The sequence below is a fragment of the Bubalus bubalis genome, chromosome 14 (assembly GCF_019923935.1).
Source record: "Bubalus bubalis isolate 160015118507 breed Murrah chromosome 14, NDDB_SH_1, whole genome shotgun sequence".
In the NCBI taxonomy this organism is placed as follows: Eukaryota; Metazoa; Chordata; class Mammalia; order Artiodactyla; family Bovidae; genus Bubalus; species Bubalus bubalis.
This window is the reverse complement of record NC_059170.1, coordinates 60,217,313-60,227,094: the sequence shown is the minus strand read 5'-3', so window position 1 is coordinate 60,227,094 and position 9,782 is coordinate 60,217,313. Positions and strand designations below refer to the sequence as shown.

At 46.8% G+C, this 9,782-nt stretch overlaps 1 protein-coding gene and 1 long non-coding RNA gene across 4 annotated transcripts in view; one reads left to right on the top strand and one right to left on the bottom strand.

Annotated features, from left to right (window-relative positions):
* Positions 1-311: 311 nt before the first annotated feature.
* PIP4K2A (phosphatidylinositol-5-phosphate 4-kinase type 2 alpha) overlaps positions 312-9,782 on the bottom strand; it is a 187,545-nt gene continuing 178,074 nt past the window's right edge. The window contains exons 8-10 of the mRNA XM_006079950.4: positions 6,486-6,726; positions 4,951-5,054; positions 312-2,521 (exon numbers count right to left, since the gene is read on the bottom strand). Coding sequence (XP_006080012.1) covers positions 2,441-2,521; positions 4,951-5,054; positions 6,486-6,726 — 426 coding nt within the window. The 3' untranslated portion in view covers positions 312-2,440. The remainder of the gene's footprint in view (positions 2,522-4,950; positions 5,055-6,485; positions 6,727-9,782) is intronic.
* The window catches only part of LOC112578842, a 28,241-nt gene continuing 26,975 nt past the window's right edge, over positions 8,517-9,782 (top strand). For 2 of the 3 annotated variants that reach the window (XR_006544633.2, XR_003103271.3), the window contains exon 1: positions 8,517-8,656. This is a non-coding gene — a long non-coding RNA (uncharacterized LOC112578842). The remainder of the gene's footprint in view (positions 8,657-9,782) is intronic. The other variant, XR_003103272.3, reaches the window with a different exon arrangement.

Below are 9,782 nucleotides of genomic sequence, written 5' to 3'. Positions count from 1 at the left end.
GCTGAGTGACCCACAGAACTATGGTTGGTAGATTTAAAAAATAAAACTGTGTAACTTTAAAGGGTATTCATTGAAGAGGTTCCTTTCTCTGCCCATCTTTCAAGTCAATTTTGTCATGTGTGTCATGGCACGTTTCTGTTATTTACTAGTGAAATAGTTCACAGGTTGAAGGCAAAGCTTCTGTTTGTGAAAAGATTCAATTTTAGTCTTACTTCTTCAGGATCAGCTAAAGACACTCTTAGTACTGAGTATTTAAATTTTGTTTGCAATAAAGAGACACACAATTGAGAGAGAAGCACGAAGACTGCACCTTGTGAGTCATCAAAGTGCTTTATTTTGTAAAGCCCGGCTCGTAACTGGAGTGTACTGTTAGCACTAGAAGATACAAGGCAAACTTCCTCACTCTGTCTGAAGATTTGAAAACAGGATGGATGACACAGACTGTTACAGACAAAAATAAAGCATTTTGTAAACTTCTAAAAGCATACACAGATGGGCCACAAAGGAAACAGTTACTCAAATAATGTGTGGGTACCTTCTCTTTACTTCAGGGTCTCACATTTGTAATCCTGGGTTAAAGAAACTGCAGCCTAACTTCAGAGCACTGAAAGGGACTCGATGCCAGAATGAATGGCGGGGTGGGGGTGGGGGCATATTAAATCACCATTTCAATTAATTTAGACACATGAAATACAGATTTGGACAGCCAGATCACAATGCTGTCAACGTCGTCTGCTGAGGATAACAATTCTGAGTGAAGTCAGTAGATGGGGTAGAATGGCCTTGCCCCCCCGATTCCAGCTGCTGTCACCTCGTATTTTCTGAAGTAAACCTATATATTTTGGGCACAGTTGCAGACTTGATAAGCCCTGAAGTAAAGTTACTGAAAGAGGCAGTATGGTGGGACTGTTTGTTGAGTTGCAAGTAATTATTAAAGGGTGGATTTTTTTCTTCTTTCCTGAACCTGCCTACAAAAATCATCTCACATTTTAAACAAAGAATTTCAAAGGCACAGCTTTAGCACAGTGTATAAGTTGATAACGTATTCCTAAGCAAGTCTAATATTTTAGCTTGACGCCTTTCAGAAAATGCCAGGAAGTTGGTAAATACATGATCAATGTTGGAAATTTATAACTTGATTAGACACAGCACAGTTTAGGGCAATGAACTTACATAACCAGATCTGGGTTAAACATTTCTTTAAAAATAAAAAAATCATTAGACTGATAATGTACATCTGGAGGAAAACAACCCTTTTCCTTTAACTGTAAAAGACTGTCTACCTGGTACTTTGAATAAAACATTCACTCCAAAACGTGACTGCAGGATACATTTCAAAATATGACAAACATTATTTCACCTACACTGTAAAATGACTTTACATGTAAACTTCAAAAATCACGTGCTGTACATTAAATTTTTAGATTCAAAAATATCCCTGTTTTCCTAATAATGTAAACAGTAATATTGAGGATTTCAGTTAAAGGGCAAATTTATAACAAAATACCACTGTTCAACAGAAGAATTGAGAGTTCTAAATGCTTTGCTCACCTTCCCACCATGGGAGATGTAGATACCATTGCCCAAAACTATGCACTTTTCAGATAAGCTTTTATTTTTATTTTGTAGCATTAATTCCTGTATTGCAACGAAAGAGTGTTATCAGTGAAGAAGCTCCAGGCAAGAAAAGAGAAGTAAGCAGTTTTCCTGGACATATTTACTGAGGTGAAAATGTACAGAGAGAGTCACTAGGGGCATCAGCTTCCTGCTGGAGGAGGGGCGTCTGTCCCCGGACACGGGGAGTCCCGACACCCAAACCAGGAGGCACGGGAGACGCCAGCCTCCTTCATCCAGCGCCCAGGTACAACTATTAAGGAGTGTCAGCGTGCGTGGTAGAAGTGTAACATCTGCAGTAAGTTTTTTTTTTTTCCTCTTAATCACCATCATTATTATTATCATCATTATTATTATCTTCATTATTATTACGAATACTGTCTCACATCTTTCAACTCCAGAAAATAAACTGATCCACAGTTTATCGTGTGGTGCCAACCTGGTTGGTCTGACATGCATTGCCTTCTCCCCCTCCCCCCTCTTGGGTTTGCTCAGTCACTCACTCACTCATTCATTCATTCATTTGTCCACAGCTGGAATCAGAGGTTTGTTACCCCAAACACACACTGACCAAAGCTGGTCGGTGTCCATTAATCAATCAATTTTTAAGATGCACATACGCAGAGACACACACACGTCAGAAATAGCTAGAATGATGCTGGGAAATATCAGGTAGCTATTAAAGCAAGTAGCCCCCAAGTCAGTCATCTTGGCCTGAAGATGTAAACGGGGAGGTGTGCTTCACTGAGTTTGGTGTTCATTTTTCCTGCGCTGAAGCCACCTCTATCCTTCCCATGCTCACGTCCATCCACAGTTGTGCAGGACGTTACGTCAAGATGTGGCCAATAAAGTCCAAAAAGCGCTTGGAATACTGTTCTGGGTTCACGGTGGAGATCTCCGCGCCAGCCTGGGCAGTGTGGGAGAAGAGGAACAGTGATACTGTTAGAACTACTTGATCAGCACCTACAGCAGCTTCCACTGCAGCTGAATATGAAGCCAGTCATTTTCAAACCTGTGCAGCCTCTACTCGTAACTCAGAATATCTTGGATATGGGTCTGAATAACCAAGACTCTTAAGAATCTGGGTGTGAAAATGAGGCAGTCTCAGGAAAAACAGAGGCTGGTGTCATATACATTGTGACTGCTGCCACCAAAAAAAAAAAAAAAAAAAAATCCAACCACGTTTGAGATGTTCCTGTCAAATGTGGCGTCTGTGTGGCCTCCATTCAGAAGCCACGGGGACAACACTTATGTTTCTCAGGAGAGCAGATGGGAGACACCTTGAGAATGACACAAACAGCAACGTCTGGCCAAAGGGAAACTCTGATGACAAGGACACAAGGGCCGTGTTCATTTTTCAGGACCAAAAAAGCTGCTGGGTGCTCAGCAGTAAGGAGCGGCAGTGGCCGGGGTGGCATCGGCTGTGATGTATTTGCCCTGAGGGGCCAGGGCTGGTCCTCGCAGCGCAGGCACAGGGCTGCCACTGTCCCCCTTCAGAGGCCTGCCTGGCGCTGGGAAGCCGCCCCTCGAAGAGGCTCAGCGGGGTTTCCTGTGACGAGCACAGTGCAGACCAGAACCCTCAGTGGTTACTGGCCAGCTTTCAGAGCTGCAAAGGGCAGGACCAGCGTTTTTACCAAGTCACCAGGTGCTATTTTGATACCAGCAGCTTACAGAGGAAGCTGTAATTTCCATGCCTGGCCTGGGCCGCTGGGATCTCCACAGAGGAGCCCCAGTTTTGAAGGCAGAGAACGGTTCCCAGCAGCAGGTTGACACAACGTTCCTTTGCAGAGAGTAATGTCTTGCTCTTGCAAACTGCACCTGATTTTAGGCTGGGTACCATACCATGGAGCTGAGCTGGTGACATGCAGGGGAGGCACACATGGAGCCGTGTTTGCCCTGGCACATTTCCAGTTTCACCTGGTCTAGAATATCATACAGGTTTGAGGAAGGGTGGGAACAAACAGAGCCTCTCCCCACTCACCACAAAGCCTCATCAGCAAGGCATTAGGGCCCTGTCAGCAGCTGGGGGAACTGGGGCACCAGGGCGTTTCCTCCAGGTCACACAACTGGAGAGGTGAGGTAGGGACTTGGGCCCAGTTCCGTCCCTGCAGTACAGCCAGGCTTTTCAACCAGAGATGAGCATCGGAGTTATCGGAGTGTAGCCTCCTGAACTGGACTCAGAATCCGGGGAAGGGCTGGTGCATCTGTCTGGCACAGACTTTTAAATGGTTCTCAGAAGGCTGCAGTGCCCATCCTTGTGTGAGAACTGCTGTGTACCGTCCTCTCTGACAGAGGATTTCCAAAGTGTTCAAGGGTAGGGTGAGGTCCTGGTTTGGGCAGTGCACAAAGCTGGAACACCATAACTAGTTGGCAATGTGACGGAAATATTTCTGTGGCAAATGGGATATGGTGTTGGGCTGGTTCCATCGCTGGAATGACAGCCTGTTTGATTTTAAAATAAAGAAAAAGAGCCTTTAATAGATGTTGATGTTCTGGTGGATCTTGGTTGACTCCACACTGGGGAAGTGTGAACGAGCCAGAGCACAAGTTCATTCGCATGTGGTGGGCTTTGTGGCCTTTTCAGCACACTTGGAAAGCCAAAATGGAGTCCTACAACGCAGGCACAGTGGAGATTCACAACTGGAGAAGTCCAACCGGCAAATGGGCCTCACTGGTTTATTGGGGGTTGGGGCTGGGTCGTGGGGAGCACTCCTCTCTACCCTGCCTAGTGACCTGATCCTGGCAAGTTACTCCGTAAATGCTCATCCTCAGCTCCTTCACCTGATAAGGAGCACACTAGTAATCCTTATCAAGGCTTGTCATGGGATTCCACAAGTTAACGTATGCCAGGAACAATGAGAATTCTGGGTAAGGACAATAAAAGTGAGGGCCTCGTATCACTAAACTTTGATCTTGCACTCAAAAATCTTCTGTAATAGAAAAAAATACAGTCCACTGTGTGGAAAGAGATACTGTGTATCTTAGAAGCATCTTAAGCAGAGACCAAGTGCTTCAGTTCTAAGCACTTCATATTAAAACAGCTGTCGTCATTCAGCGCTTTAGTCTTTGAAGCATTTTTCAAACAAAGAATTTGTGTAATAGTCTCATGATGCGTGTGTCTGTTAATAACCCCAGTGGGTAACAGAAGAGCCATGCAGGGTCTAAGTGACTTGCCAGAGGCCTTGGGAGCTCTGGCTCTGCGTTGGAGTGCAGCCCTTGCAGAGACCTCGAGCCATGGAAGGGACTGGGCAGCTCCCAGGAAAGGAGTGGACCTGCGCTGGCCCCTGCATGACAGGAAGCAGGGAGCAGAGAGGGAAACCAAACGGAGATACTTACGCCGTGTTTAACAGTTTTTGCAGCGTGGGCAGCTTTCTTTTTCGCATCATAATGAGTCAGAATGTCAATAATTGCCATAAAGTACACCTCCTTCCGAGGCGAATCTGTAAAGGGATGGGAGACATGATTGTGGGACAGATGGGGACAACGCCTGGGACAGTGTGAGCTGCTGTGGGGGAGGGGTGAGGGGTTCAAGGTCTGAAAACAAAGGCAGCAGGGGCTGTGAGAAAGTCTTGTGCATCCCCAGGAAACAGCTTAACTTTCTGTTCCCAATTCTCTCTCATTTTAAAAAGTAAAAAAGAATATAACCCCAGGATATTACCAGAAGAGGTCCAAGGGTGAGACTGTATGTTTTTTATTAATCTGCATTTTCTTTAGAGATTGTATATTACTTTGGTATAAAGAAAAGTGCTTTTTAAAGAAATACTGTTTAAAACAAGAATTGGGTTGGCCAAAAAGTTCATTCTGGATTTGCATGAGATGCTATGGAAAAATCTGAACTAACTTTTTGGCCAACCCAATAGAAGTAATTATGCTTACACTTTCTACTGTTACCTGTAACTGTTCCTAATGCTCATTGGCTCTAGTATCAGAACTGGATAAAGGCATACATCATCTACAATACCCGTCTTCTACATATTTCCACAAATAAGCTGCTGTTTCAATTATGAACTGTTGTTCAAGTATACTTGACTCTAATTTTCTGTGTTGAAGAAACCATTTTGGTGAGCAAAATAAAAAGCAGAACTCAAACTCAACCTGGCTGTTTTGCCATGACACGTTTTCTGTTTTTTTTTTTTTTTTTTTTTTAACAATGCTGAACCACTAATTTTTATTACTAAAAATACCCCCAGAGGCCTGCGTTTATCTCAAATTTTTTCATGTATAAGTAGCTAACATAGCATGTAATATTCCTATAAATATCCAATCACCCAGCTATTGAGAATTAAAATCAATCTCATTTTCGTGGAGAGAGCCACAGATCCCTTAATGGGGGAAGAGCAGAGGACAGATACGCAGCAGCAAATCGGAGATGCTCTTCCCACAGCTGGGCTAGCTTCAGCTTCCTTTCTTGAGAAGGAAGGATACCTGCCCTACACAATGTCCACAGGAGGTCTGGCGTGGACCATGTGTGTGGCTAGCTCAGGACAGACTTGTGATTTGAGATCCACATAAAAGAGAGATGGCTAAGAAAAAAAATATTTAAAAATATTTCTTATATGTGGTACGGACATTTACACAAGCAGATCCATATGGGTGTTGTATACACACAGCACGCTGCTGTGTGGTTTCACCTGTTCCCTCAACATCCCGCAATTCAAGGATTTCATCACATTACATTTCAAAACCAGAGATTACAATTACCTTTAATATACTCTGTCCCGAAATCAATTGATTAGGACTCTTGAGAAGGAGTCTTACAGGACAGCATGCTTTTAAGTGGCTTGATGATTACCAGTCGATTAACAGTGCAAAAAAAAAAAAAAAAAAATCAAACCAATGGTAAAAAAAAAGTAGATGGTATCTCCACTTACTTTCATGGCATTTAATTCCGTAGACATCAATGTTTGGATCAAACTCGCCCGGAGCCAAGGGTGGCGAGCTGTTGAGTGTGTTCCCAGGGCTGTCGGGAGGCGTCCCCACAGGGTGGGCGCCATCGCTCTCCCCCTCCTCCTCCCCGTCCTCCTCACACTCCACCTCCTCCTGCTCGGCTCTCTCCACGTCATGGATTCCCACCAGCAGGCTGTAGTCCATGAGCTTCAACTGGGCAAGAAACTGGAGGGGAGGAAGTGACACGATCGTTAATGCCTTAAATACAGCCCCAGATTTAAAGACAGCAAGCTCACAGAAGCACATGTAGAAGGCTGTGAGCCCTGGGGCGGCAAAGGCGAGAAGAGGACTTCCTGTAGAGCAGCCAGGAGCCTCTCGAATGGGGCAGTCTCCTCCCAGGCAGCTTCTCGGGCGGAGCTGCAGCCTCCCACTTGGGGCTGGCTCAGAGCCAGGACCGCTTCCCTGAACTGCAAGGCTGGAAGCTGAGAGGGATGTGTGCATCACATCGACGAGGACTGCACCAAAGTGCAGAGAGCACGACTGGCAAGGAGGACACAGGGAAGAAAAGATTTCTCCCAATGATTAAGACTGGTTAATGGGGAACCCAGGGACCTCCCACGTCACTGCCAGGGGAGCCTCTCAGATCTGGCTTGTGAAAGCACTTGGAAACAGCACACTCAGTGAAGCTGAGTATTATGCTGTCCATATTATTATGCTGTCACAAATAAGTAAAAGCACCAATGTCCCAATCAACCAGCAAATGCCTCTGTCACTGCTCTTGTGAACAACACCCTCCTTCATTCCTGCTCGGGGGTGTCCTGATGGAAGCAGGAGCCGGGGAGGCTCCTCCGTCACCCCCTCCCATGCCCTTTTATCCAGGAGCTCTCTCTGGCCTGTTCCCCTTGCCCCCAGTGCCCACCCTGGATGCCCTCACAGTGGAGATGTGGGTTGCCCGGTGGCAACATCTCCTACCCATGAGTGTGTAGTGGGTGCAGGGTGAATGGGGCTTGGCTGGGCCTGGTCCTGCTCAGCTTGTAGGGTGACAAGGCACAAGCCCCCTTCTTCCCCTCCCTGCTTCCTCTGGCCCTTGGAAGGTCCCTGAGAAGTGGCAAGGACTGCATGTTGTTGCAACTTCTCCTTCTGGTCCTCTGGCGAGGGAAGCATTTCATCTTGTCATGCCTTTCGATGGGGTCTCATTTCTCAAAGGGTAGAAACAAAATCTCACATGGTCCATGGGACCTAGTTTGGTCTCATCACCCCTCAGGCCATCTTGCATCCTGTTCTGGCCTCTGGCCCTTTACCTCCCATGGGACCGTGAGGTCGCAGCTGCAGGGCCCTTGCTCTCGGAAGCCTGTCGCAACTCCTGCCTGGGCACGTGTGCCCTGCACACATGTGTGCCCTAAGGACACCTGGCTTAGCTGCACAGTTGAACTCCATGAACAGAGGAGTCTGGAGGGCTACCGTCCATGGAATCCAGAATCGGACAACACTGAGTGACTAACACTTTAACTTTTTTTTTTTCATTTTATTAAATTATTTGAGAAACTTCTCTATCTTCCCCAAACACTGCAGGCCCCTGGGGGCAGGAGCTCTGGCAGGTTTTGCCCTTGAAACTGCATTATGATTAGTCAGATCATCTCACCTGTCTTCACTAATCAAGGTCGTTTAAGACTCGCAGGTCCCCCAAGGGGCATGTAGCCCGAACAATGTTGTCTGCCTGGTTCTTTTCTAGGAACTCAGAATCAGCTCTGTCGAGTTCCAGCTGAGCGGGTTAAGGCTGGCTAGACCCGCCGACCCTCCAACTGGGCATGCGTGAGGGTCCTTTCACACGTGCGAGGATGGCCAGCCCCACCCTTGGATCGTGCAGAGGTCAGTAGCCTGGTTTACGCCTGTGCCGAACGAGGATTCGCGCACCTTTTCCCAATCTTCTTTCCCTATGCTCCACGCCTCAGACTGCCCTGCCGCTCGGCCGGTAAACACCTCCTCAAGCGAGCCCCTAGCTTGGGGAGGCAGACTGGAGATTTGCTCTTCCTGCTTGGCTGCCCCGCGAATAAACCCTCTGCTGCAGACCTCGGCATCTCGCGTCTGGCTGGCTCCAGGTTGGGCACAAACGAACCTGGTTCGGCGACGCCATCGCTGCCCTCCTGACTCCCAGGTAAGTGATGTAGCTTCTCGATATTTACTGAACAAGTGAGTGGGCTGCCTGCTGCTACTTCCCCTGTCCCTCTTTCCTCTAACTTCCCCTGACCCCTTCCTCTAAGAAAAACAACCCCCTAAACCGAATAAAAAGAATAAAGCAACAACAAAAAACCTTCTTATGAGCCTGCAAGAGGCAGCACCCATTGGAAGCAAAATGAGGTTATTTACAACATATCTTTGCTCTGCCGAGCAGAGTCTCTCTGTACATATAGGTCCCTTTGACTTTCAGATGGATGAGGTACAAATCCACTTTCAAGTGTTTTGCAGAGTACAAAAGGGGCTGCCTGTAATTAACGTGCCAAAGGTCAGGCGGGGAAAGGGTAACAGCCTGGGCTGTACTGCCGCATGAAGTAGAGTGAGTCTGCAGGCCCACATCTTCCCCTGGCACCTGTGCTACTCACAACGTCAGCCTGGCCCAGAGCTCCTTTTGTGGGTCTCTGATCTGTGGTCTGACCACTGCTTGGACTCCTTACCCAGAAAGGAAACATTTGTATTCAATAATAAAAGCGAAGTTAGCTCCCGGCATCACCCACTAAAGTATCAGTGAGATGAAAAATGCATCTCCTGGTAAGAAGTTGTTCTGACATACCCGAGACTAAGGAGGTGAGTTGCAGCCCCAAGTGGGGATTATGTAAGAAATGGGGATTATGTAAATCTTCAAATCCGTGTGACTGAGACAAATGAAGAAGACCAAGGACAGCACAGGGGTTATAGCTTTTGCTGATCATGGTGACCCATTGAAGTATCAGATCATCTTAAATACAACTTAAGTTTTGGAGTCAGATGGGCAATTAAATCTTAGGTTACTTGCTCCATCTTTTATGGAATTTTTTTTTATGGAGTATCATTGCTTTACAATGTTGTGTTAGTTTCTGCTGTACAGCATCATGAATCAGCCACATGTATACATGTATCTCCTCCCTCGTGAGCCTCGCTCCCTCTCACGCCCCATCCTGCCGACCTGAGCGCCCTGCGCTCTACAGCTGCTTCCCACTGTCTGTTTTAGACACGGTGGTGGGTGTATGTCAGTGTGGCGCTCTCAGTTCCTCCCACCCTGTCTGTTCCCATCTGTGTCCACAAGT